The 27,660-nt window shown below is 37.2% G+C and overlaps 1 protein-coding gene across 6 annotated transcripts in view; it reads right to left on the bottom strand.

The window, feature by feature from the left end:
- LOC120108207 (exportin-7-like) overlaps window positions 1–25,058 on the bottom strand; it is a 49,686-nt gene extending 24,628 nt beyond the window's left edge. For 3 of the 6 annotated variants that reach the window (XR_005509671.1, XM_039121786.1, XM_039121790.1), the window contains exons 1-9: window positions 24,875–25,058; window positions 21,028–21,666; window positions 20,393–20,553; window positions 15,986–16,051; window positions 12,640–12,769; window positions 12,426–12,535; window positions 12,222–12,317; window positions 8,622–8,745; window positions 3,700–3,767 (exon numbers count right to left, since the gene is read on the bottom strand). Coding sequence is in view for 5 of the 6 variants with exons in the window: in XM_039121786.1 (XP_038977714.1) it covers window positions 3,700–3,767; window positions 8,622–8,745; window positions 12,222–12,317; window positions 12,426–12,535; window positions 12,640–12,769; window positions 15,986–16,051; window positions 20,393–20,553; window positions 21,028–21,268 (996 nt within the window). In the remaining variant the exon portion in view is untranslated. Of the gene's footprint in view, window positions 1–3,699; window positions 3,768–8,621; window positions 8,746–12,221; window positions 12,318–12,425; window positions 12,536–12,639; window positions 12,770–15,985; window positions 16,052–20,392; window positions 20,554–21,027; window positions 21,667–24,560; window positions 24,646–24,874 lie in introns of all 6 variants that reach the window. The other 3 variants (XM_039121787.1, XM_039121788.1, XM_039121789.1) reach the window with 3 other exon arrangements.
- Window positions 25,059–27,660: the final 2,602 nt, after the last annotated feature.

Here is a 27,660-nt window from a genome sequence, read left to right as displayed (position 1 = left end):
AAGAGACATTTCATTAAGCACAATAATGAACATATTGAGATCATTCAGAACACAACTCAAACCTAAGAGGGTCCATACAGATTGATAATTTACTTTTACAACAAATTCTCACTGAAACAAAGACAAACAAAGTGAAATATGCTCACACAATGTTTGATAATGTCTTACCCTCTTCCCCAGCAAAGTAAGCCACCAAAGTACAAATCCAGGATGAGACACTTCAAGAAACAGTAAGCAGACTATCTGTAGTTTTGATATTTGATTAATTGGAGGTTACATCAGTCCAGACAGTTTCACAGTAACATCTGACTGGAAAGGCAAGAAGAATGCAACTTAAACTTGCTCGCTTTTTTTTTTGTAAAATGTTTAGCGTCATTCTCATTAATTATTGATGGTGCACCAGATCTATACTTATAATGTTCCAAGAGCTTTCCATGTAAGCAAATTCCAACTTTCATTGCTTAGAAGCAGCAACATTTTGAGCAATTAAAAGACCAAGGACCACAAAAGAGGACGCCACGGCAGTCATGATTTGGACACTTGCAGCATCTCAGATGCAATAAATAATGAAGAAAGTTCGTTTACCCAAAAAAAAAAATGAAGAAGATAGAAGTAGAGATCAGGTTTTAATTTTTAGTAAGGGCCTTAAAGATATCTATATACAGCAGTATGTACAAATACAGGTGATTCCTAGTTTGGAGAATTTCCACTTAAATACCCATAAATGAATCTCCACACAAATTGTTATGAAGCTCAAACTCAAACAAATATGAAGCAGGTGCCAAACTTCCTGCCTTCAAAAGCCTTAAGAATTGCAGCAAGATTACTTTCCTAAGTCAGTACTTTGTCCATGGGCAGAACACATGTTTAAATTATATGCATCAGTTGAACTAGCAAGACCAAATTAGTAAATAATCACCCAGTCTATTTAAAATATGCCTGTATATAATTCCATTCCATACAATAAATCTATAATACTCCATCATCACTTAGCTCAAAGTCCTCACCAATCCTGTAAAAAAGACCGTCACTCCAAGTTGGCAAGAAAAAGATACTTAACAAAATTGCATGATGTTCATCTCAGACAAATAATCTTGGATGCTAAACAGAACTCTAGAGACATTCTTTAAATGATTATCATACAAATGTAAAGAAAATGGTGAGAGAACCATCATTTGTATCTTTGTAGCAAGGAACAGGAATGTGTTTCAGAGTGCACGATAAAATAAATGTTCTGTTTTCAGTTTAACGTGCCCTAGAATGGGAGCAACAGAGGGAGCTAGGACAGGAGTCAGGAATGCGTTCAGCACAATGATGTACCATTACCTGCTTCTAGGATTTAAGCATTAAGGTCCTATTTGGCTAATCAAATAAGATTGGGCTGAATTTCTTGCTAGATTCGTGGATTGGAAAGCCTATTTGACTATAGCCCATATCACACTCCCCAGCCCAAATCCTATGGGAAGAGAAAAAATATCTCCATGAGTCTTTTTCTATAGACCAACATGCCCACAAGCTGGGATTTGGGCTGAGAATTTGGCAGGCCCTTAAAAAATATGGGCTAGCAGGGAAACAGGCCGGATTCCTGCAGGATATCCCTATAGTAAAGGTTTTGAATCCCATGGGATGGGACTATCCTTGTTTTCCCATGGAACGGTATGCACCACCATCATGCCCCATCCCGACACTTAGGATAGGGAATGTCCCAAGACGGGCTGATCACTAGGACAATGGCGGGATGGTCCTATCCCGACACTCAGGATAGTATCCGTCTTGACAACTCTGAAAATAATTATTACTTGTGCATGCTTAACACCAAATCCCGATGCTTCAAAAAGAAAATCAAAAAAAATCTATATAAACATGAGCACAGTAGAAGAAACTTGATATAAACTAAGCAAAAGCATGGAAAGAAAACATTGAAATCAAATGCATGCAAACAAAGATAAAACAAATTCCAAATAAGCAGAGTCCATAGAGTTTAGTTAATCGGTCAAATATGAGTAAGATAATTTTGTAATAAATACCACGTACAAATCAAGCTATTTTGTCGAAGGGTAAGCTTAGTCCACATCATCATCATGTTACCCGACAATCACAATGATAATGATGACAGCCATCTTCCTATCAAGATGGCTTTGTAATCAAGCAGAACTGGAAGTTGGCTAGGAGTTGAAAGTTCTCTTGAAGAATTAAGCAGATTTGTTATGGTTGGTCGTCAATCAAACCTCCCATAAAAGGTGATAGTACTGACATTCTAGCTCAAGCCATTGGCTGGCGACTTGGCATAGTTGGCAGGTAAACATTTCTACCCTGATTAATTACCAAAAGGACTAGAAATTTACAACAATAAATAAATTAATTAATTAAGCGAGATGATAACTGTTTGAGTGAAGGCTAAAGATACATGAAAAAGTAATATACTTCTTCCTAGTACCTACCTTTTTTTTATTTTTAAGTTAACTTTGGTTACTTGTACAATTCAATTCCATATTCATTTTCTGGAATATATTGCACAGATAAACAGCATATTCAAACTACTTGGAGCTAGTCTATCTACCATCAATATATATTACAGGCGAAGTCCAATATTAAGACAAGCCTCTCCAATTAACAAAAGAAGAGTCTACAAAATTTTCACAAAAAAAAGTACAAATCAGTGATACTGTGATACTAACGAAAGTAACTTGAATACCAAAAGATATTAAAGGCAATCGGCCTTCCAAATTCAATTTCCTTAAAAGCGGCCTACAGGATTAAATAGTTAAACAATGAGGAGCTTTTCAGCCACAGTGATCATGGTTCTTCTTTTTTATGTAAAAAATTGGGAAACGCATCACCAATTATCACAGTTCACATTAAAAGGAACAGAATGAATTTGGGATAGTTACATCCAAAAACTATAAAAGTGGAAACACAAATACCTAATTTGTAATGTATGATTACAGGCCTACAGCAGAATAAAAAACATACTGCACCATAACTCTGAGGAAACCTTTTGACAAAGGAAGTTTACAAAATAGTAGGTTTTTGCTGGTTAAGATAAGTAGTTCATTGCTATTTGGAAACATTGTCTACAATATCCATTGCAGCAGTTCTAGAATTACATGTATTGCACGAAATTTTAATGAAATCGTGATGTCATTCCAATACAAGGGAGAAATAGTTACAAATGGTCAGAAACTGATGAAGAATTAACTATAATCACATTTCACTTGTTAAAAACCATGCACATAAAATCTCATTTTCAGTTGTGAGATACACACACAGGCATACAGCACACACATGCATGGCTATGAGGATATATGTGTGTGCATGTATGTATGTATATGCATGTACATATACTTTTATATGCAGTTTGTCTCTACATACATTTGTAAATGAATGTATCTATGTATGGATGTATATATGTATGTACGCATGTAAATATGTATGTATATCTACATTATATATAACATATAAAATTATACAATTGTTATACTATATAATATACACATAATTATATAATTGATATTTTGAAGAAAAAATGGAAACCAGTAGAAAGGTCAATGAGGCAGCCAGTTCTACTACATTCTTGGACATCACCTGATCAGTCATGCATTTGCATCTTCATAAACTTGTACATGATCAATCAACTGATGCTTGAGGAACTGTACAATTATCAGAAATTTAATCAGGCAAAAAGGCACAATGGTTTACCTGATAGTTAACTTTGAAACGTCCCAGGAGGAGACAAAATTCATGGTAGTTATCATGATCAGCAAGACCTAAAAAAATAATTTTGAGAACATATTATTTATTAGTTAACTATTATTTTCATGAGACATGTTTTAAAAAGTGGTGAACAAAAATAAATTTTGCATCACTTTTTAAATGGATTAAGAGTGAAACTACATAACAGAGGTAGATATGTGAAACTATTTTGAGGATACTGCAGCACATAATAGGTACAATTAAAACATTAGTTGTAAGATTTGAGCAACATGACAAGAAAAGATCAGAAGATTATAGAGTGAGAATCCAAGTCCAATCTTTCTAAAGGTTTGTGTTCCAGCAAACAGCAACCAAAATCTATGAAAGAATGTGCACATTCATCTACAACATGTAGCTACGAGTAGGATGCAAAACCCTCAAGAAGCTAAAAATGTTTCATACTTAACAATTTAGTTTACCAAGAGGATCTCCAGAACTTTACGGACATCTTTAGTGGAAGACATGTTGGAATAGGAAGAAATCAGATTTAATTAACCAAAGACGTACAATTCCTTCAATCTTCAAATCATAGCATGGATTCAATGAGAAGGCTATATATCTATGTGAAATTGGGAGTATCAAGATCACACTCCAAGTTAATTGCCACCAACATTTATCATCTATGTTTAACAATATTCCTGGCCAAGGTTCGTTATCTCGATACTGGAATCTGTACGGGTATCATACTGGAATAGTGTCGGTACGCCCAATATGGGGGTCGTTCATCGTACTAAGACTCGGCACTCTTTCTGTATCGAGTCTCAGTTCAGTACCGGTAAAAGTACTATACCCCCATTACAAGATGACGATGAACCATGTTCACGACCATAACAAACCATATCAACCCCATATTATGCACTGCATCTATCTATATTAACATGGGTTTCATCCAGTTCAGTAAACCATGAGTCAATACAGAGGTGTGCCACTTTTTGAGCCAGACCAGTATGTATATGGTACAGGGATACAACAAGATTTAAAACCTTTCTACTGATGTATTTACATTTTTGGTGCTCACCATATTTTATAAGCCTGCGCCTATTTTAAAATGCAAAATTAAAGCATACTATCTCATATCAACCTACCGTAGAATATTATAGTTGTAAGTGCCTGTAAACTTATAGAATGACCATGTTGTAGATAGCACAATAAATTAAGACATAATTACAACAGAGAAAAAAGCATATATACCGCATAACTAATGTTAGAAAGCCTTGCTGATTTTTTGATTCTTCTGATCTTCATTTCTTTTCTTATCAATTTTAATCTTTTTCATTTGAAGGTCAACCTCAATAATTACTTAGCCTTAACCAAACCATATTGACCATTGGGTCAAAATGGCTGGTACACCAATATACAAGCCAGCCGATAGAGAATAAAAGTTTTGTTGTGGGAAAGTATTCATTATCCAACAATCGGATCATTGAAATCCTGAAAACGATGAAATCCTCAATGATTTACATGAAGAGATCATTCATTTCAGAGCAGAGTTTCTAATTAAGAATGGATGCAGTTCTGAAATCTCCACATGGATGGCCAAGACAAAGGGGGAGATGCTACTGGTGTTTCAATCAAAAATTTCAGCAATTTGAAATCCTCCAAGGGTTTACTTCCTCTTAAAAACTTCCTTCCTAAAGAAGTCACAGATACGAACCAGAAAGAAGAGAAAAGGCAGGCACATATTTTGGGCCCCACAAGCAAAACCAGCCAACTGAAACTATTCTCTCTCATACAAATTCAAAAAGAGCAGGCTAAAAGAGAATTCAGCTTAATTTAAAATCTAATCAGAAGATGGAGATCAGTAAAACATTTAAGGCATTAACCTGCTAACTAGAAAAGCTGCAAAAGGGATCAACAAGCAAAAGAAAGTCTTTTGTTGATCATCAGTTAAAGATACTAAAGGACAGAATCCAGCAATAAGGAGACTTCACATTCTGCCAACAGTCCTAATAAGAAAGACACTATCATGCTTATATCATTTTTCAAACTTCCCTTCTTATGCAGAAAGGACTAAAATTAATAAGTGCCAGCTGCTCTGCGAGGCCCATAAGCAGCTGTCCTCATAAGGTAACAGCCACTCACTAATTTTATTTTGTGTTATTTTCCTTTTGCATAAACACTGATCCTCTAAGCTTATAACATGACAAACTTTATTTCTGTCTAGTTGGATTTTCAGAATTAAATAATAAATAAATTTTGTCCACTTGTCTCTTGTAGTTCAATTCCATGAAAGAGGTGTCGATCCCGTTACCGCTAGGTGTGATGCCTAGTTTCACTTCAATCTCGTAACACTAGGTTTATATCTATATCTTCTTCTCTGATTTTTCTGTAACCTTTATTTTTTTGTGCTTTAAAATCAATGCTTGAAAAATTGGCTTCCCTGGATCCTCCTGATTTCAGAAGAATAAAATAATCCTAAATTAAAGCCCTTGTTTAGTCATTTATCGTTTTGCATTACTATTTTAATGTTAGTTTCCCGGAATCATGAGGTTTAACCCACAAATATTGCTCGCTTTCATACATATCAGCAATTTCGAAGATTGCCTATTACTTTAATTTTAGACCTAGTTCACCAATTAAAATGCAGATCCCTGATACCAAGATTAAACACTGATCGGCCAACCTCCGACTTCGGAAAAAATAACCAGGTCCGTATGGAAGTTCCAGTCATCAACAGATTTAGTCTTAGCACCTTCAATCTCCTTATCCTATGTTTTCCCATCCCCCTAAGCTGTACCATATCACCAGTTCAACGAGCTTTCAGTCATATAACACAGTCCAGTGCTTTAGAAAACAGCTATGGTATGTGGGCGGTCAAGGACCACATAGCACATATGTAGCACGCAAGTTGCATATTCAGATGCATATGCAGTTAGTACTTTAACTATAGAAAAACAATCTAAATCCTTCTCCGAAGACTGGCTGCTTTCACCACCTTTTGAACATATCTGTTTGGTTGGATAAATTTCTCTTTGCTGTTTATGCCATCTCTGCAAAGAAAGGAACCAGAGGGTCTTCAACAACAAGAGGTCAACAGCTGGAGACATCACTACATCTACTACCTCTCTTTGCATTAATTCGACATCTCCAACACAAACAAAGAAACTGCAGAAAATCTGATGTCAGACAGCTCTTAATCTAAGCCTTTTGCCATGATGATCAGTTCCAGTTTCGCTGCTCCTACTCTACCTCCTCTACTCCCTATGATCTTTTGCTTTATGTATAAAGCTTTGCTCTTTTTTCTCTTCTTTGTATTTTTTCTCCTTTATGTCCTGATTTCATATGCTTAATGAAATTGGGGGTGGGTAACTTTGACCCTCCTCTCTCGTCCAAAAAAAGGCTTCTTTAACTCTATAAACCAAACAAAATATATTGTGTGGAGTAAAAAAAACAAACTGATAGTAATATTCTTTAGGATTTAAATAATATCAATATTGATGACAGTAGAAACAGACAATAGGTACCTATTACTCAGTACTTAACATTAATAGCAATAGCTATAGCATAATTGTAACCTAAATCCAACATAACCATTAGTTTGACAATGCTCTATACGAATAGGCCCACAGAAGAGTGGGCCACATATTTGGCCTTGTAATGCCAAGTAGACTGCATATACAGCTATAAAATGCTAATTGAACCACAAATGCGACAGCATGGTGCTAAGTGGATTGTCTCCTCAGCCCATGTGTGGAATGATGACATATCGCAACTGCTTATAGGCAACGTGGTTTGGTCAAGGAACTGCTCAGCATATATCCAGCTGCATATGTGACTTATGCACCGCATTTTAAAACAGTCGTAAATTCTCTGACCAATGTCGCCACATACAAGCTCATGGAGTAGCATCAAATCAGTCCAGTAAACACCAGTACCAAACAAGTTTGATTTATTATTAAGTAGTGCTCACAAATTATTGGATGATGTTATCTCCAACATAAATATGTGAGTAGTTTTTGACATGGGCAATAGCCTTAAATTCAAGTAGAGATAGTTGTCATCTTTAGTAACTTCTCTCTTAACAATATGTCTAACCTTATAAACAGAATCAGAACCAGGACTGGTCCCTAAAACCCACAATAAAGTCCAGTATGCTCTTTTATCAACTCATAATCCAATGTTATGCTATTCAATCACAAACAGATATATCCATTTTCATTATTTTACATTGTATGTTTATACCTTATGCTGCTGAAAATTACACAGAACTTTAACTCTTTTCAAAGCCATCCTTGCATATATGCTAAAGGTTCATGTAACACCCCATGATTTTTATGTGTATTGTTCAAGAATCACCGAACCGGTACCGATAGGCATACCGGTCGGCCATCGGACCGGTTCGGACGGGTACCAAACCGGTACCACTGTTCATGCATCTAAAAGCCCAAAAAAATAGCCTAGCGGTACGAGACCGGTATGGAACCGGTACGGGCCGGTACCGATTTTCAACGCCGAACTAGACCAGTTCGGTACGCCTTGAACCGGCCAGTACGAGCCAATTCAGCATACCATGGTATTGTTAATGGTTTGCACGAGATTCATGAAAAGTTATCTGATCACATCTACTTTCAACTTTTGGTCGTATATTTTTTACTCTTTTAACTTTTCCAACTCTATATTCTTTTATGAAGCAACAATCTGGCAAGAGATATCTACGGGCTACATATCTAAAATTGAGTATATGTGTATCTTAATCTTTTTGTTGTTCGACATCAGTCAATAATCAGCTACTTATTAGCAATTGTTGGACTCGGATCCGTAGGGACAAGATAAGTTCAATTTAGAGAAAAGAGAAAATCTCTTACAAAAACAAACAAAATTAATGTACTCAAGTATCGATGAAAATGGCAGTGCTCTGGAACATGAACCTTGGCCTGTTTGAAGTATTTCTTTGGTGCCTGTCATAAGATGAGCCAGAAACTGTGAACGTGCAGGATCATCTGTGAATAAGGACCGCCTTACAGATGCAAGCCTTACTAAACATTCCAAAGACTGAAAAATAACAAAGAGGGGCACCAGGAAAATTGGGAAGTCAGTAAGAGAAGCCAGTTAAGAATAGTAAATAGGCAAGAGAAGAAGAGGCATAGAGACATTCAAAAATTAAACAAAGTAATGACCTGGACAATGATCAAAAACATTCAAAAGAGCACAAAAAGGAACAGCAAGTGCAATCAACGGACTCTAAGATAACATAAGCTATGGAGTGATATTAACATTCCAAAATTATCTTAAAAGAATGAATCATAAATTAACAACATACTAGTAGTTATAACGCCAGCAAAGAACAAGCAAAGAATTATAAGAGAAGCCAGAAAGGAAAAGCACGACTGAACAGATAAATATTGCAGATAAACAGATAAACAGATAAATATTCAAAAGAACACATAATAGAAACAAAATGTGAAATAGGATTGACTCTAAGATAACATACGGAGTGATGTTAGCATTCCAAATTTATCTAAAAATAACAAATCAATGAATTAATAACATACTAACAGTTACCATACAAGCAAAGATATAAGGGAAGCTAGAGAAAGGAAAAAAAAGCAGGACTGAAACAGATAAATGTTGCAGCTTTTTGATAGCAAACAGCTGCCGATTGTTCTAACAACTGCAAACTTTTAAAGCAGCACAAGGTACAAAAATAATAATTTCTAAAGCAAAAGGAACTGTTTGTTTTAAAAAGCAAGAAAAAAATGTCTGGTAATCAACAATAAAGTTGCTCACTTGCTTGTCAATATCAATCTATGGCCGCCCGGAAAAAGCTGCATAACTATCTTTTGCTCCTAATTAATTTAAACATGTTCCCTAAATTAGCTAAATCTGCAAATAGGTTACCTAAATTCAAATAATTTTAACTCAATTCAAATAATATCCATTATGGGCAACCCTAAGCTTCTATTCCTTAATCTAGACATAAAATAATTAGAGTCTGCCAGAATTAAATCCAACCCTATAGAAACCAAATAGAACGTAGGACTAAAGCTTACTCCATGCAAATGGGCACAGATATCATGTACAATGACAGTGCCTTACCAGCAAGTCAGCATTTGCTAAGAACTGGCATGGCAGGTACTCTGCAGAGCTAAGTCAGTACAGCATTGGCTTGCAGCAGTTAAAACCTTGAGATCAACAATGGATATGAATCTAGGATTTAGGCACAAATTAACCAAGTCAAGCATTTAAACTTGAGCACGAATGCACAGCCATCTTCAAGTAAAAGGGTTGATTTCATGTGAGCATAAGAAGACACAGTTAGAACACCCAAGCACTTACTTAGACAATTATTCCAGTTCAATAGGCCACATTGAAATTTTAACATCAAAATTAACTAATAACAATGTTAGCTCGGCCAAAAGAACACACAACATTTTAGACATACTACCATCTTAGCTTTGTAGAAGAAATATATTATATGGATAGAATATGGGCTAGTAAAAGCTTAAAGTATCTATGATGTTCAAGCTAGTTGTACCTTATAAGTTGAAATTTTTGCCAGTTACATATTACCTACCCAAATTTACACAAGGCAAAATGAAAAGGCTGTTGACTACTAGCAAACATACATGAACATAAGTGGACCTAATTCCGTGGTGTTAAAGAAAATGAAATAGCTTCTTATTCATTTTCAAATTGAGCATCTTTTCCTAGGAACTACAATTCTTCATATAATAGTAGAGTAAGAATGATCAAGGTATTTTTCATATGAGAGCATTGTTACAAATCATCTTCATGACCTATTAGGAGGATATGCATTCCCATCAATAGAGTTGGAGGTAAGAAAAATGAAATTAGTAAGCCACAAAAAATAAGAGATGATCTACTCAACTCTTGATTTCAATCGAACCATTCGAGGTTTAAAGTATCAGTGGCAGTCAGTCCTGGCAGTACCTTACCATTCCACAAAAAGAACAGAAAATATGACAGGTGCAGGAACCAGTTCATTCATGAGTCAAGACATCCCGCTTATCTCACTCAAAACTAGTCAAGACAAACAGGTACCAAGGCCACTTTGGTCAGTACCAAGCAGGACCCAATGGGGTCCCTTTGTTCCCCCCCCCCCAAAAAAAAAGAGAGTGAGAGCAGTATGGGTTGGGCCACACTGACTTTCCTCCGGTCTTCATTTACTTGTGTCTCAAGCTGAATTAGAGAATGAACGTAAGAAAAGAGAGTGGGAGGGAGAGGAGAAAGGAAGGGAAGGAGGGAGGCTCGACCATGTTTAAGGACCATGAAACATATCAATATTCATTGAATTTGTTTAAGACAAAAAAATGAAAAATGACAAAAAAATAGAATTCTGGTATGGTTTCGAGATACCAAACCATTTGAAGAGTTGGTATGAGCATGTTCTGGTACCATACTGAACAGAGACTAAACCAATTCGATGGTCTATAAACCCTTGAAGCACTATAACATAATGCTTATAGAACTACAATGCATGTTATCCCAATCTGTTTTTTTTCCCCACCTGAAGAGACCTACCAAGTCTAGAATCTTGGTTTAAAAATATTAACCCTTGCACTCATCCTAGATTGAAGAGCAATTATCTTCAATCAAAATAGAATCTTATTAGGAGCATATGACGATGAATCCGATCAGTGTAAATCATATGACAGAGCAGCTAGACCACTGATCATCATCTAAAACAATCAAAATGACTAGAAATTAGAAAAACATTGTTGGGGAGGCTTCTTACCAATGAATGAGCAGTCATAAGTTGTAAAGCTTGACTAATTTATGGAAAAAAATAAATAAAAATTCATAGCAGGAAATACTCATCAAAGAAGCATACCAGCAACCATGATTCATATATGAATCCTAAGACAACCATGTACTAAGAAATTTCAATGGGCTTGGATTCTTCGAAACCATGAATCATGCTAAATCAATGGGCTTGCATTCTAGCTTAATCATTCTACTTTAAAATTATTTAGAAAAGAAAGGAGTCAAATAAAAAACTTGGAAACCTGTGGAAATTTGCCTTAACGGAGATGATTAAGGAGATCTTGTTATAGAGAAAAGCCAAGAGATAGAAAACATATCAAGTCAATCGCTATTATGTTAATAGTAACTTAAAAATGGAAGAGGTTAGCAAACAAGTTGCAGCAAATAGTGACTGCCTGAGTACAATTCAAAATAATGAAACTCAGGAACTATATTAGATGCTGATACAGCACATATGCCTAAGATTCTCATCATGCAGATTCGCATCATGCACATCAAGAGGAAGTACTGCTTAGATTTTATGAACAGTTGTTAATAAGAAAAATGCCAAAAATAGGTAGATCAAAGACACTACACTAAAAAGGGTTTCGCACATAAAGTCATCAGAAATCTAGTAGAAGAAGTTGCCTATCGAGGAAGGTCGTGAAGGTTACATTACAAAGCAAACTGATTACAAGAATTAAACTGTAAGACATGATAGCTGTAGAATAAGCAAGTAGGAGATAGGATTTTCACACATATACCTCTTTTGAGAGAGGAGGTTCTGTAATTTTATAGTAATCAAAGAAAATCTGAAGGGTGGATGGATCTTGCAAGACTGGTCTCCAGGAAGATGGGATCTGCAAGAATCAGATGATATATAGAAACCATGGACAAAGCAACATAGGGAATGAAATGAGTTTTATTAACTCAGAGTTCAAATGTATGTGAGAGAAGTAACATGATACCTGAACAGTACCAAACTCTTCAGAGCTTTCATCTAATGAAGTTCCAACAAAATCAAAAGACAAGCACCTCAGTGAAAGAGAAAGAGTGAGCTGCCTTAACACATTAGACACTGCATAAGGATGGAATAGAGAAATTAAAGAAGTACTATTAAATGCATAAGGAAACAAAACACATGGTATGAAAATCTCAAATAAATAGAAACTAGAACAAAACCTTGCATGTTTCCATCATTCCTCAGTTGACGCAATGAAGTCAGAGATATTTGGAATATCTGAAATAATGACTGATCCCTAAAAGAGCAGGCAACCCTACGGTGGTGTGTCAGAGGCAATCCAGGGTTTGGCTGCCACAGTAAAGAATCAAGATGGTGAAGAAGCTAGCACAAAATTATTTACATTATATATTATATACTTCAGTTAATTACAGATAACAAGTTAAAAGGAGCATAATATCATTTAAGAGTCAGTTACTAAAGCTTGACATGTAATGAATTCCAAAAAATAGCACATTATCTTGTTTTTTCCATAAAACATGATACACACTCACATATATAGACACACATGAAAATATAACTAGCTATTTGAACTCCACATCCCTGATAAAATTATTGAACTCAATCTCTATATGCCTAGAAAACTAATACATTTCTGGAATTGCTATCCCACTGAATGGATAAAATTTAAAAAATACAACTACATTTTTTGATGATTAACCAAACAGATTTAACAAATATAGGCTAAAAAAAGATTGTCCCAGTGTACAAGGCTCCCTCGACTACAAGGTATAGGAAGGGTCAGATGTATAACCTTATCCCTATTTGCGGAAAAGTTGTTTCCATGTTTTGAACCCATGATCAAGGTCATAATGGAGCAACCTTACAGTTGCACCAAGGCTAGCTCTCTATTGACCAAATCCACGTATATAGTCAAAAAATTGTAAACCAAAAGGCTTGGGCATGTGAAGTTCGAGAAATCTAGGCATGAACTTATCTATCTACTCTAAGTACTAATCCAGCTCATAAAAAGAGTTAAGCAGCTTACTTTACTCCATATATGTTCTCATTTTAGCCATCCAAAAAGCTTAGTTGGTTTCCAAAACAATTTAGGCTACTATATCCATCTCTTATAGCAATTAATGTCATTTTTCTCATGCGTTATCCTCATCCAAAATTATAGTAAATCAGAATTAAATATTTTTGACACCCTTTTTGTTCTCCTTCCCATCCTTTCTCCCTTAAATTTTGAATTGAACCCTCTAGTCCTCTCTCGCTCACTCTCACAACCCTCCCCCCTCCCAGTGTCAACCTCAACTCCAAACAATTCTCTCTTCATTTGTCACATCGTTGCACCAAAAGAGGAGTGAGCCAAAGTGGCAAACCCAACGAGGTGGTGGAATTCAGCCCCAAGATGACAAAGGACTAGTTGAAGAATGAAGATGGTTTGGTGATGAGGCCCTCATGATTTGGGGATTTAGATGGATACATAGATTAAGAGAGAGAGAGAGAGAGAGAGAGAGAGAATGGGATCTTGAGCAAGGAAGGGAAGGAAAGGAGACAAGTCCATTGAGTTCTCACCAAATACCCAAGAAATGGACCTCATCTTAAAGGACTAAATTCCACTATAATAAAGTAACAACATTATTTATGCACTTCAACCATGAATCCTTTATTGTAGGATCAAAATAACAACTTATAATAGTTTCTTATTTCCACCATAACAAAACATAAAAAACAATAATTAAAAGTAATTGAGTTACTTGCTCAACTTTTAAAAAAAAGGAACTCCTACCATTGCAAGTTCTAGAGAGGGTCAGATGAACGCCGCCTCAACGTCGCATGTGAAAAGGTTGTTTCCATTTTTCCAACCTAAGACCCCTAGATTACAATGGAACAACCTTACCGCTGCATCCAAGCAACAACCCAACCAACCTTACTTGCTCAAATCATTGTTCACCAAACAAATAATTATTTTTCAGCTAGCACATAGTTATAAATTTTGAAAAATATTATTTATTCACATGAACAATGGCCATTACTTTCACTATGTAGCAATTGTTAGGATAAGATAATGGCTTAGAGCCAAGGATCACCAAACAGGTACCGGTACCGGTCGGCGCCGGTACCAGTTCGGTACCAGCTCGTACCGGCACCGAACCGGTTCAGTAATTCTTTTCAAACTTTTGAGAGATTTGTCTCTTTTTCGGCCAAAAAGGCCACAGCTGTGGCCACAAAAATTCAAAAGGGCCACAATGCGCCCGCGCGCTGTGACTTTGGGCTGCCAAAAGCCCACAGTAAATGGAACCGGTACAAACCAGTCGGTTCGCACCAGTTTCTAGCCGAATCGGATGGAATTGTCCGGTTCCGTCCGGTATGCAGTCGGTATGGGCCGATTCCAGCCCGGTAATACTGTAGTTCCAGCCCCATTGGGTCGAAACCATTTCGTACAGTCGAACCGTACCAGTAGGAGCTGGTAGCAGTACGGTTCGAGCTGAACCGGCCAGTACGGACCGGTTCAGCAAACATTGCTTCAAACATATTTGGTTCACCATAGGCAGTCAAATATGAAGGTTGTAAGTTGCCCAAAGTGATTTAGGACCACTCCCAACCAAAATGACTTAGGCACTTATTTTGGAAGTCAAAGAATAAATTGACCACCATGTTGACTACTTCCACCAAACACATGGAAGTGGCTTTTCTGATCTAAATTCCCTTCACTTATGGATAACAAAACACCCCCTTAGTTGCAATTGCTATTTAAAAGCTCAGTATACACGCATAAAAGGTTATGTAGACCTCTAAAACCATTATAATGGTCATTATTTTAATCAATGCAAGGAAAAGATAGTGCCTAAAATCTTGAAAACTTGAATTAGACTTGTATTTCTGATAATCCAGATGGATTACAAAGTAGGAAATTAAGTTGATCATTTAGTTGCCAATTAATGGTTTAGATTATTCAAAAACAGTTTGTACAAGGAGATACAACAAGGAGAAAAGGACCGTCTCTATATACAATTCTTTACATAACCATACATTCTATGTAAACAAAACGTACATTATAATCCTTATATAGTATTCTTTAAAGCTTAAATTAGAAACTATTGGTATATTATAATCTACACACAGGGACATATAACAAGATGAAATTTCAAATGGCAGTGCTTTTTCAAGTCATTAAATCTTCAACAAATATTCTTTTGCATCTCAAGTCTATGCAGGTGTTCTGTCACAGGGATGCAAATGAGAATATGTTGACGCATATTATTCCGAAGTGTCTAACCATGTACTAGCATTTTACAAGAAGATGTAACATGAGAAAAGAACCACAGCCATGTACTAGCATTTTATTTAACCACATATTCTATGTAAACCAAACATAAGAAAAGAGTTTACAATGCCAATAATTTCAGGATAAACTCACATTGATAAGAAAATGTATAGCAGTCATCTAATTAAGTTTCTGAACGTAAGTATGAGTTTTAGATTTTAAGGATAGTCGTGCCAAGTTTTCGCATGCGGAGAAAAACAAGCTAGGATTAGAAAATCTTGACAAAGAGAAACCTGATTCATCTCAGATACAAGTTGATTTAGTATCTTCAAACCAATCGAGTAATGATCTGGGGTTGCCTGAAAAATAGACATTAATTGATGCATCACAATTAGCAGCAAATGATAGAATTATGTAAACTTACAGTAACAATTATACTCTGTATAAAACAAATAAAAGGGGCAATCACAAGGTCAGACATTGTAAATTCTATCACATTATAGATGACAGAAATCATTGAAAGCAATATAAACATCTAATTGATGAGTAATGAACACATGATTTAAAGGAACAGCTGCATTTGTCCAAAGTATATCAGATTATAATACATTATTACAAGTAGCCTTATCATCCTCATCATCATCATCAAAAATGTGTTGAGAGCTTAGAAAACTGAACTTATTAGATTTTTCCAACCAAACATTATGATCTAAATTTCTCGTAACCATGGTGATTTCCATATGAACATTAATTTACAGCTGAATAATGCAAAACTTATTTATATATGAAAATTCAGTGGAATCAAAGAGATTAAGACAGATTTTTTGATGACTCTTTTTTTAATTATAAAGAAATCTTCTAAAGTGGTCAGAAAGAAAGGAATTGAAATGAGTATGTAAAGTATAATTTTTTTTATTGATCACACGGCAGAAGCACTGGAAGAGAGTAACTGATTTTTTTTGTTGAGTAATACGACAACAAGAAACCGAGCCAAAATTGGGTCGAGGGCAGGATTGCACCCAGGTCACTTGTATCCGGCATCCTGCAACTTTACCAACTCAAAGAGTTTGCATTTTTAGCATTTGAAGCAAAATTGAAAATGCTAAAATATGGCTCAAGGAAATAATGTACGTTAATAAATCAAGCAATGATTTTTTAATCCTTAGCCACTAGAGCCACCACCACTCTCAACAAGATCATTCAAATTTTTCATCAAAATTATCACTGAAGTCATCATAAGATCTTCCTTGCCCTTTCACCATCCATAAAGAAACAATTTGAGCCCCTTCTCCTCACCAAGATCTTTGACCTCAACTGACCAAATTAGCCAGCACAGTACCTGCGAAGATCAAGCAAATGCAACAGAATAGTATGACAAATAAGAAGTACAAATTAACAAGAGAACACGTTTTGGGAAAACAGGATGAGACCTTGCGTGGAGCATGCGCCTCAGTTTAGTAAGACAGCTAGCCTGACAGTTTCAATTATGAATAAGATCATTCCTAGTAGTAGGAGATACCCAAATATTCTATGCAGTGTGCCAATTTGGGTAGCTTCAAGACTACATTGGCTTTCATGCCCCCTTCTATACAAATAATGTTTGATCATTAAAGAGGTCTTTCTCCACAAGAGAATACATTCTATTCAATTCTCAACTGAGATAAACAAGGAACACTTTATACTGGGCTCGCTTTAAAAAAAGATACGCACCCAAAGGCACTAGAGATCTCAGACATACTAGATTCTGCTAAAAGTTTTTGTTAATTATCTTAAAACTATAATTAGATGAGCAAGTCATCATCAGACAAAAATACTGGCTCAAGGATTTAGGATTGATCAGGAAAAGGTCCCCTCCCTGAAGGCCAGAAAAAGAAAGAGAAAAAAGTATGGTTATATTGGACAGGAAATATGCCAAGGACAGTCTAAAGTGGAAAACCTTTTAAGTGCTTCCGAAAAATCATATCCATCCTCAAAGGAATTTTTCAATTAGTTCATGTATTTCTATACCACGTGGTACATTATACTTCACTATCTTGGATAATTGCCAATTGCAGGAGGAGCACAAAGGTACCCAATATTGTCTTATGTTCTGCATGATCCTTAAAAAGAAATTGGATTATGGTCTGATATCAGGACCATCAATTCCCTGATTTGGCATATACAAATAAAATATTGAATATTACGAATAAAAAAGGTTATCGACTAAGCTATGTCTAATATAAAATTTCTTTGTTATTTGCCCACTTTAGTTGTGTTAAGTTGATTACAATAACCCTTGGTATTGATACTGAAGGTCTAGCTTAGAAGCACAAGATAATGCAAAGGTTTCCTCAAGGCATCAATGGAGGACCAAGAATAGCTTACAAAAAGCAGATATAACAAGAAGGGAAGGGGAGGGCGCTCAATTTTATGGTTTTCAACAAGATGATGGGGATCAAGCAACAGTGTAGAGTAGCAAGCCACTTTTTATTGCTTTATATAAAATAAAATACTAAACAAACAGTAAGCTCAACTGCTCCAATATGTGTATGTCTACCAACTAGTGCAATTCTATCCATTAATAAATTGCCTTATGGTTTAGGAGAAAAGCAACTTCCTTGGTAAAATCAGTATGATTTGATGACACACACAAACCTTGGGAACATTTCATTGATCAAAGATTGAACGGTAATCCCCAGTACAACTAGGTTAAAATATTGGTGTGGTGGAAAGTGGACTTGCAATAAGCAAGCAGATTCCAATGTTACACAGCTTCAGGATAAGGCATCTGACGCAGAAGCACTCTTTACCACTTGACTTTTCCCTTTTTAGTTTGAGTATAACCAATGGTGGTTTTAGTTGTTTATTTCGATTTTCTTACATCTTAACTAGTTTTATAGGCTATATAATTGGTAAGATTTTTTCTCCTTATTTAGTAGGATCTTTGTCACTATTCAGTTACAAAGTGAATTAGGAAGGCAAAAGGTAATTAAGATTGTGTTTTCAATTGATTTTTTTGGCTTTGCAAATAGGTTTCGTACAATACAAATTTTGCAATTTTGAAAAGTTCGTAACCATAAGACATTATTATCATATGCATGGTTGTCACCTCTTAGCATTGGGGGAAAAAGATGAAGTTATGTTGAACCAAACTTATGAGTTCTTCATATTTGTGTTGTGATTCCATTGATTGAAAGACTTGTGCTACAATTGGTTCACAAAATAAAGGTTGGCATGGAATGTGAATTCCAGGTTTCGACACAATCCACTATTTGGTTTGTACAACAAGAGACGAAATCATATTTTCTTTGAATTATCATTATCTTAAATAAAGGAATTGCAATTGACACTTGAATGGGTGGAATAGTCATTGCCTAGGATTGGGAATGAATAATAACTTTGGCATTAACTATTAGTAGCATTTATGACATAAAATGAGGTTGACTGACGTATTTGGTATGAATAAATTAGCAGCAAAATGAAAAGAACGATTTGGTTAAACATTTACTTTGAGAAAAAACACTTCATTAAGATGAAAACTGACAACAAAAAGGGGCCAGTATAACAACAGAACAGCAACATTTTGGAGTCCCATATGTACATATAATCACAAATGAAACATAGGGAACAATAATTAAAAAGAGCATACAAAGTGTGAGTTATATTAAATATTAAAAATAAAAAGAAATGAAATAATATGCGTGCAACAAATACAAACAATAGAAGTAAGGGCATCCAGATGCATGAAGATCCCACCAGTGGGGTCTGGGGAGGATCAAATGCATGAAGCTTCAATTATTCTCGAGTCTTAGCAGATATATAAAGACCTCTTTAAGCCCTAGATTCATAACCCTGAAGTTAGGTGTATTCCATCTGATAGATTTTTACCTTTCTTTTTAAGAGCATCAATTTTGTTAGTTCATTTTCAATAAAAATTCAGTCTGAACCTAAGAATTCAGCAAGTTATAAGTTTAGCCCCGAGCCTCCTAAGACCCCTGTGTGCTACAAGACAAATTTCCTAACAATGTCCTTGTCAAGGATGCGTGCTTGTGTCTATTTTGGTACCGCATGCTAAGCTCAAGGCTTGGACGAAGGTGGACTTGGCAATGAGAAAGCAACTGTTGCACAATTCTAGGCTAAGGCATTTGCCATGTTCATGACAGTAGTCTGCTTGCTCATCTCTGATGACTGAAAGTAGGTTCCCTAGCATAAGCAGTTTAGTTTCCAGATTTAAAAAAAGGCCGACTGAGCAAAAAGCAAAGGCATGCTACTCTAGGCTACAACATTTGACACAATAGTGATACCACGGTGTATGTTGCATGTGACAAATCAAAAGAGTTAACAACTAAAGGAACCAATAAGATGATAAAAATTGCTTCTAAAAAATTAAAAGACTCAGATTTTGGCAAACTTTATCATGATTTTCGGGTAGCCAACACTCAGCATAATTCAAACTCTGCTCACTCCACGTGAGAGGCGGTCTCTAACTGCTAGAAGCCAATTACTTGATAGAGGGAAAGATAAAGTCTCTTGCATAGTGAAATGAGAATGGGAGAAGCAGCAAGAAAGCATGGTGAAGTTGCTGTGACTTTAATAAACATGTGTCAACAAATATTAGAGATAGTAGACACCTATGTTGGTCCATACTTCTATCTATTTAAAAGTCATGATTGTACAAAAAGACACAGAAAACTAATATTTGATTAGAAGATAGCATATACCTGACTTAAGAAGTTTGTTGCCTCCTTAACAACCTCTCTGAATCTGTCATCATCAAACCACCCGAATTTTGTAATTCGACATAATAGTTGAATCAGAGATCCAGTTACAAAAGTCTGCAGTTCAGATCCTCTAGTTGCTAGATAGTTTATCACATAATTCCCTACATACAAATCACAGATAAGTCAATTTAGAATACTGCAAGAGAAGTAGCAAAAGTATATTTACATGCATAATATATGATCAGAATATAAATGGAAGTACACAAAGAAAAAAACATGATTAAAAAACCAGATGAAAGGATAATTAGATAACATATTAATTTTACAGGCTTCATTATGTCCACCAAAACCAAGATAATGCTATCAGCAATTTAACCATGTGCAGAACGAAATATACAATTGCAACAGCCATAAGGTGAAAACTTTCATGTCACATTCAAACAGTTAAGCAGCAGATGGTAAATAATGTCATAAAGAACATACCATACAAGCAACTAGACTAGAATGATGAAAAGGAAATAAAGTAATTCAATTGAACTGAAACTGGCCAAAAAAATAAAAATAAAAAAAGCCTGTTTATTTGTAAAGATTAATTGTATGTACAAGTTACTATAGATCAGAATAAACAACATTACAGATATCAAGCCGCAACTGCAAAGAAAGGCTGTGCTCTGTCACTTGCTTCAACAAGCTTGAACTAGCCAGCATCAGAGCATAAGGAGTCAAAGCATTATCCAAAATGTATTGGCATTGTGAAATGTAATCAGCGTTCACAGAAAAGCATTTCAAGGTGCTCTCGACATGTGCTCGTTCAGCTGAATCCTGAGTAGTGTAAAGCCTTTCACACAAGGCTTCCAGCTGGGCTAAGCTCTCCATTGATCAGAAACAACCAGAATTTCCAACTTTTCAGATGATCAAGAATCCAAGACTAATGGCAAGTTGGTTCTCCGTCCCGCGTAAAATCGAAATTACATCTACGAGTTTTGATGAAAGCTGCCACAAATTCAGTGCAAAAGTATGCAGATAAAACACAATCTTGGTTCACATACAAAATATTAGTGTGCCAACAAAGTTGAGAAGCTGAAATACATGATACTACCACGACTGTAGCTTTACATACATATGTACAACATGGAATGTCTCAAATGAAATTTGTCCCATGATATACAATGGTCAAGAGAAGCTCAAAACTAAACAAGACACAAGAGAAAAGGCCTGTGAAGTAGATCGACTGTGACTATGCCCCAAGTTCAAGTCCGAGGTAAGCATCAATCCTGCAATAGGAAAATGTTGAGATCAAAAGAAAAAGTCAAGACAAAGTTTCAAACATTCAAAAGAATAAACAAGACAAGCCTATTTAGCATTGATTTTGGAGGGCCAGAAAGCACTTCTTATAGGACCAAAAGCTCTTTGGGTGATTTTAAGGTGTTTAGTAAAAATTTTGAAATCACTTTCTCGCACCTCCAAAAGCTGAAAAAAGTCTATCCAGGAAATGCTCCAATTTGGAGTTTTTGGGCAAAAGTTTTACTTAAGTTGTGTAGGGAAGCTTTTTTTTTTTTTTAGGAAAAAGCTGGCTTGGGAAACCCAGTTAGAATCTCGATGATGGAATTTCTAAAAGTATTAATTTAAAAATAATCTATAAGTTAACAATGCTTTATAATAACAGTTTTTGACGATACAATATAATAACAATATGATATAATATAATATAATATAATATTATTATCATCATTATTATATTATATTATAATAACCATGTTATAACAATGTAATAATATTATGATATAATACTTTTATAATATAATAAAATAAATATATCATATTCTTATATTATCTTAATATTATTTTAATATAATAATATTATAGATTTATAATTAATTTTAAAATTTATTATTCATTATATTATTTAGGTTAAATATCAAAATAAATAATTTATGAATTAAGAATACTTTACAATAGTAGTTTTTGATAGTACAAATAGTAAATAATTGAAAATCACTATGTAATATCCTTTATTATCGCTTCCTTACACTAAAAAGGCACTTTCTTGATTTAGTTACCAAACAAATGTTATAATTCCACAGCATTTCAAAAATGTAGTTATTAAATAGCAAACAACTTTTATTAAAGGCTCTGTAAACGAAAGCTCTATTAGGGAAAGCACTACTAGCAAAAACTTTATTACCTATAGCAATGCCAAAACAAGGCCTTATGCAATGTCCTACAGTTCTAAATTTAAAAAAAAAATTGTAAGAAAGCAAATGATCTAATTAATTCAGGGAACATGTCATAAAATGAAGCTGAGCATTCAAGAAATCTATTACTTTGGCCAAATGCAACATGCTAAGCCACCATCTAAAGTGCTTAAAAGAACATATGAAAGCTCTACAACCCCAAAGATCAGAATAGTCCATAAACAAATTCTTTTGCAAATAGTCCACCCATTGGTCTTACGTCTTGATAATGAAGTGGGTTGAACAATAGTACTAGATGTCTTTTAAAATATCTCGCAATAATTTGCAAGATTTTGCAGGATGGATTAAACACAAAAAGATACAAGATCCTTCAATTGATTCCATTAGAAATTTCTAAATTATCTCCATGAAATTGCAATGATTGACCATAGTTTGCAATATCACACTATATCAGATCGTACCACATGTACCAACTTGTACCATTAGAAAACCGATACTCAGCATGACGGCATGCCTCCCTTACCAAGTGTTGGTACTAAGAACCATACTATACCAACACTTTACCAGTTGCATACCAGTATGGATACTGAAAGCAGTACCGAAAACCTTGATTTTGATATAATCAATTTATTATTTATATGTTGCTATGCTAGACATATTTTCAAGACATACAGGGAAACTCATAAATAATGTTATCAATGGATAACCTACAAATTCATTCACATTGTTTCACGTTAATTGTTGGTAATCACAAAATAACCGTCTGCAAACAAAAAAGAATAAAGCCAAGAAATATCAAAACCTGCAAAATTTGTCAACATTGTCCTTTCCGAAGAGGATGAATAAATAAGAACATGAGAATAAGAACTCGCATTATGGGTTGGGCCCCACTTTTTGTACTCGATCTTTCTTAACTCGCACTAGATCTTTCTTAACTACAATAAATTCCTCTACCCTCTCAAAAGTAAATCATATTTATTTTAAATCAGTTAAGACAAATTTAAACATCCTATCACATTGTCGCATCATTTATTTCTTAAAGACATTGCATAGAAAGAAAATGATAAGGAAATTCCTAATATGATTGCCCAAGCTGGCCCATATAAGCCTTTAAAACAACAATTAGTGCCCACCAAAATTGGCATATTAGGAATTTCCCATCAATCTTCTTCCCCTCTAACTAGACTTTTCATGATGCACTCTTCATACTTCCATGCCACTAATCAACAGTTCAATATTCAATCACCAATCTTATCACCTAAGCAACTGTCAACCCTAAAGCTACTACTTGCACCTCTTTCTTAACCACCAAGCCAAATCAAGGCATGCAGATCATCCAAGCTCGACTACATTTTACAAACTCAGCAAAAACAACTGGGACTCAAGTCCTCTCAATCCAGGTGACACCCTCCACTGTCCTGAGAAGTCCAAGAACCAGAAAGCACCAATTTTATCCGACAAGATTCAGCAACAAGAGTCCCAAACAACAAAACAAAGATTCCAGAAAACCTGGTAGCATCTCTTGTAAATTTATTCAAGAAATGGAAGGCAGCCATGCCCTTGCTTCACATGCGTGGCATGCAAGCACTCCCTCAAACCACCCCTGCTTGGGGGGATAGAGGCAGGACCTCTACCTTCTACCCATGTCCCTTCTAGCTTTCTGGCTTCTTACAAACACAGCTCCAAACCCTGCTAATGCTTGATGGAAAAGAACAGCAAGACCAAGATTTAGAAAATTGAGATAATCATTGAAATTTCTCATCAAAACGCTACTATTTGTTGCCAAAACCAGAGAATTGAGCACGAGATCCATTCGCGTTGCACCAATCGAATTTCCGTCCTCCACACGATCTCGATCGAACTTGTTTTTCTCATCGGTTTTAATTCCTCTATTCGCACAAATGCGAGCCAATATTCAATCTTCCATCTCCGAACAAAAAAAATTCAATCATCCGATAAAAGCTAGAAATTACACGAGTAGGCCAGGGAAATTTCAATCCAAAACATGCATCACCGCCTCGAATCGATTCCTTCAGAGATTCTTGATGAAGCGATTCCCTACAAACATGCCATCAAAAAAAATCCCAAAAAAGGGGAAAATTTCCTCAGAAACCTCGTGCTCAGATATATTCGCAGATAAAGAAACAAGAGAGTAGGGTGCGATCGCCAGCTACGGGGGCTCGGAATGAGCACGGGAAGTGGAAGGGGTTTAGAGAGAGAAAAGAGTACAAGTACAAAAATATATCGCAACAGAGGAGGAGAATTCGAGAGAGGAAGAGGACGATACCTTCGATTGCGTGACTCCTTGTCTCTCTTCTCTCTCTTTCTCTCGATTTCGTCTCCCCTTCCAGATCGCAGCTATCTGAGAGTTTTAAATGGCGTGGCCAAATCCGGAGGGGAAGGACAGAATGGCGTAAATAATACGACGCTTGTGGGTATTTCTCTGTCCTCCTTGTGGGGAAGAATGCGAAATCGGAGGGTAGTTCTAAATACACCCCCCCGATTGCTCAGGACACCCCCCAAAAATTAAAAAAAAATTAAATACTCTCTACACCCCCCCATTTGCTAAGGACACCCCTAAAAAATTAAAAAATCCTAAATTACCCTTCACCCTCCCCACCCCCTCACCTAAATTGCTCTCTACACCCCCCAAACCCCCCCCCCACCCCGCTCTTCCCCTCCAAAACACCACTCCAGCCGGCTTCTCCCTTCCGCCCAAAAAACTTCGCCTCAAGCACCTCAAGCACCTCGCCGGCGGCCAAACCCCCTCCGTCTCCCCCTTCTCCCTCTCGTCGCCGGTCGGTGCAGTGCACCTCGCCAACGCCCAAAACCCCCCCGTTCCCCCTTCTCCCTCTCGTCGCCGGCATTCTCCCCTTCTCCCTCTCGTCGCCGGCATTCTCCCGGAACCACCTCCCCGGCCATCTCCCGAGCAACGAGCACCTCGCCGGCGCCTCCACGACCACGTCGAGGTAGCTCCCCCCCCCGCCTCCAGTGCTCCGTTCGGCACTGGATCGCCGAACAGAACCCTTCTGTTCGGCTGAACAGTGCCGAACAGAAGCCCTCTGTTCGGCAACACTCAACCGAACAGAAGCCTTCTGTTCGGCTGCACGGTGCCGAACAGAAGCCTTCTGTTCGGCTGCACAGTGCCGAACCGAATGGTTCTGTCCGGCTCTGAGCAGCCGAACAGAAGCCTTCTGTTCGGCTCTGAGCAGCCGAACAGAAGCCTTCTGTTCGGCACTGTGCAGCCGAACAGAAGGGTTCTGGTGCCAAATCGCATGCCGTGCTGAATTTTGTGCCGAACATTTATGTATGCAATTGAATTATTTTCTTTGATGTAGCCTAACATTGAATTTCTATATTTTCAGACATGGATCCCCGTCCCGCCAGAGTTAGACCTACGGCGTCAGCTAGGAGACGTCGTGCTAGGATTGCTTCTCCCGAGCCTGCTCATATGCCATCGGACTCTCCTGAGTCAGAGCATGATGATATGCCCGCTAGGGGCGAAGACGATGAGCCCGTTGGACCATGTCCAGGAGGTCCAGAGGATGAGTCCGTCCTGATCAGTTTCAGGACGCATATAGCAGCTTCCATCTGGAGGCAACAGGTATTGTTTATTTGTTATAGCATTATATTTTGTTTATTGATGTTTTATAAAGTAGTAGTAATTATACATTTATATTACAGGAACGAGCTCCACTCAAGTGCATGAACCATACTGCCAAGGTTGGTGAATGGAAGTGGTGGTCTTCAAACCAACCAAATACCAGGTTCAGAGCACTATTGAGGCAGTCGGGCCTCGTAGAGTTAGTGCAGTGCTCTTATCGATTCATCGATAAGATTCTGATTTCGGGCTTCGTAGAGAGATGGCAGCCCGAGACGAACACCTTCCATATACCATTTGGCGAGATCACTATCACGTTGGATGATGTATCCGCCATTTTAGGGATTCCAGTCGCAGGTTCCTCAGTATCAGTTTCTCCTGAGAGGATGAGTGATCGGGATGCTGAGGAGCTACTTGTGGAGTTGTTGGGGGTGTCAGCTGGAGACGCGCGTCAGGAGGTACTGTCATCGCGCGGTCAGTCTGTGAGGATGGAGTGGCTGAGGACTCAGTTTCACTCTGTATCTGATAGAGACAGCCAGCAGAGGATAGAGTGTGCAGCACGAGCCTATTTGTTATTTTTGTTAGGCTGCACACTCTTTGCTGATAAGAGTGGGACCAGGGTGCCTATAGCGTATCTGTGTTTACTGCGGGATCTGGATAGGGTGAGCACATATGCCTGGGGTACAGCTGCCTTAGCATATTTGTATCGGCAGTTGGGGATTGCGTCGAGGTCATCAGTGAGACAGATCAGTGGTTATATGACGCTTCTGCAGGCATGGATTTATGAGCATTTTCCTGCACTCAGTCCTCACCCGTCGCTCGAGTATACTGATGCCAGTCCCCGCGTGCACCGCTGGATGCCCGGTACTCCATCCCGTACCACGATGGACCATTTAGTGGTTCTACGTGAGTACTTGGACCTTTTGAGCATCGATGAGGTACGTATCATATTACCATTTGCTTGTGTTTGTCAGTACTTTTAATATGCGATATAGTATAAAACTGAAATGTACCTTTTGTTTTGCAGGTTATTTGGGATCCCCATCATCGGCTTCGGGGAGATCGCCCATATATACCCGTCGCATTTTTTAGTGGCTCCATCAAGTGCCTTGATATCGTAGAACCCTATCATCCAGAAAGGGTTCTTAGACAGTTTGGTCGTATTCAGACCATCCCTCGAGCGCCACTAGCCCCTACGCGAGCCAACAGAGGTTCCACAGCAGGCTCGTACCGGATACATTACTCCTATATGGATCAGCTTTGGGAGCGGTGGGAGGACCACGTGCTGAGCCAGGCGAGCAGGAGCCACCCAGTTACCCGGCCATCAGACAGCGTACCGGGATACATGGAGTGGTATCTCCGTATCACGCACGTTGCAGTTCAGCCTCCTCATCTGCGCTCGAGTACTCATTCTGGAGCTAGGGGAGGTCATGATGATGCTGACATGCACCGGCGGCGTAATGCAGCTGCAG

Source organism: Phoenix dactylifera, unplaced genomic scaffold, assembly GCF_009389715.1.
Source record: "Phoenix dactylifera cultivar Barhee BC4 unplaced genomic scaffold, palm_55x_up_171113_PBpolish2nd_filt_p 001224F, whole genome shotgun sequence".
NCBI lineage: Eukaryota > Viridiplantae > Streptophyta > Magnoliopsida > Arecales > Arecaceae > Phoenix > Phoenix dactylifera.
Note: the sequence above shows the minus strand (reverse complement) of the source record. Positions and strands in the feature narration are given on the sequence as shown.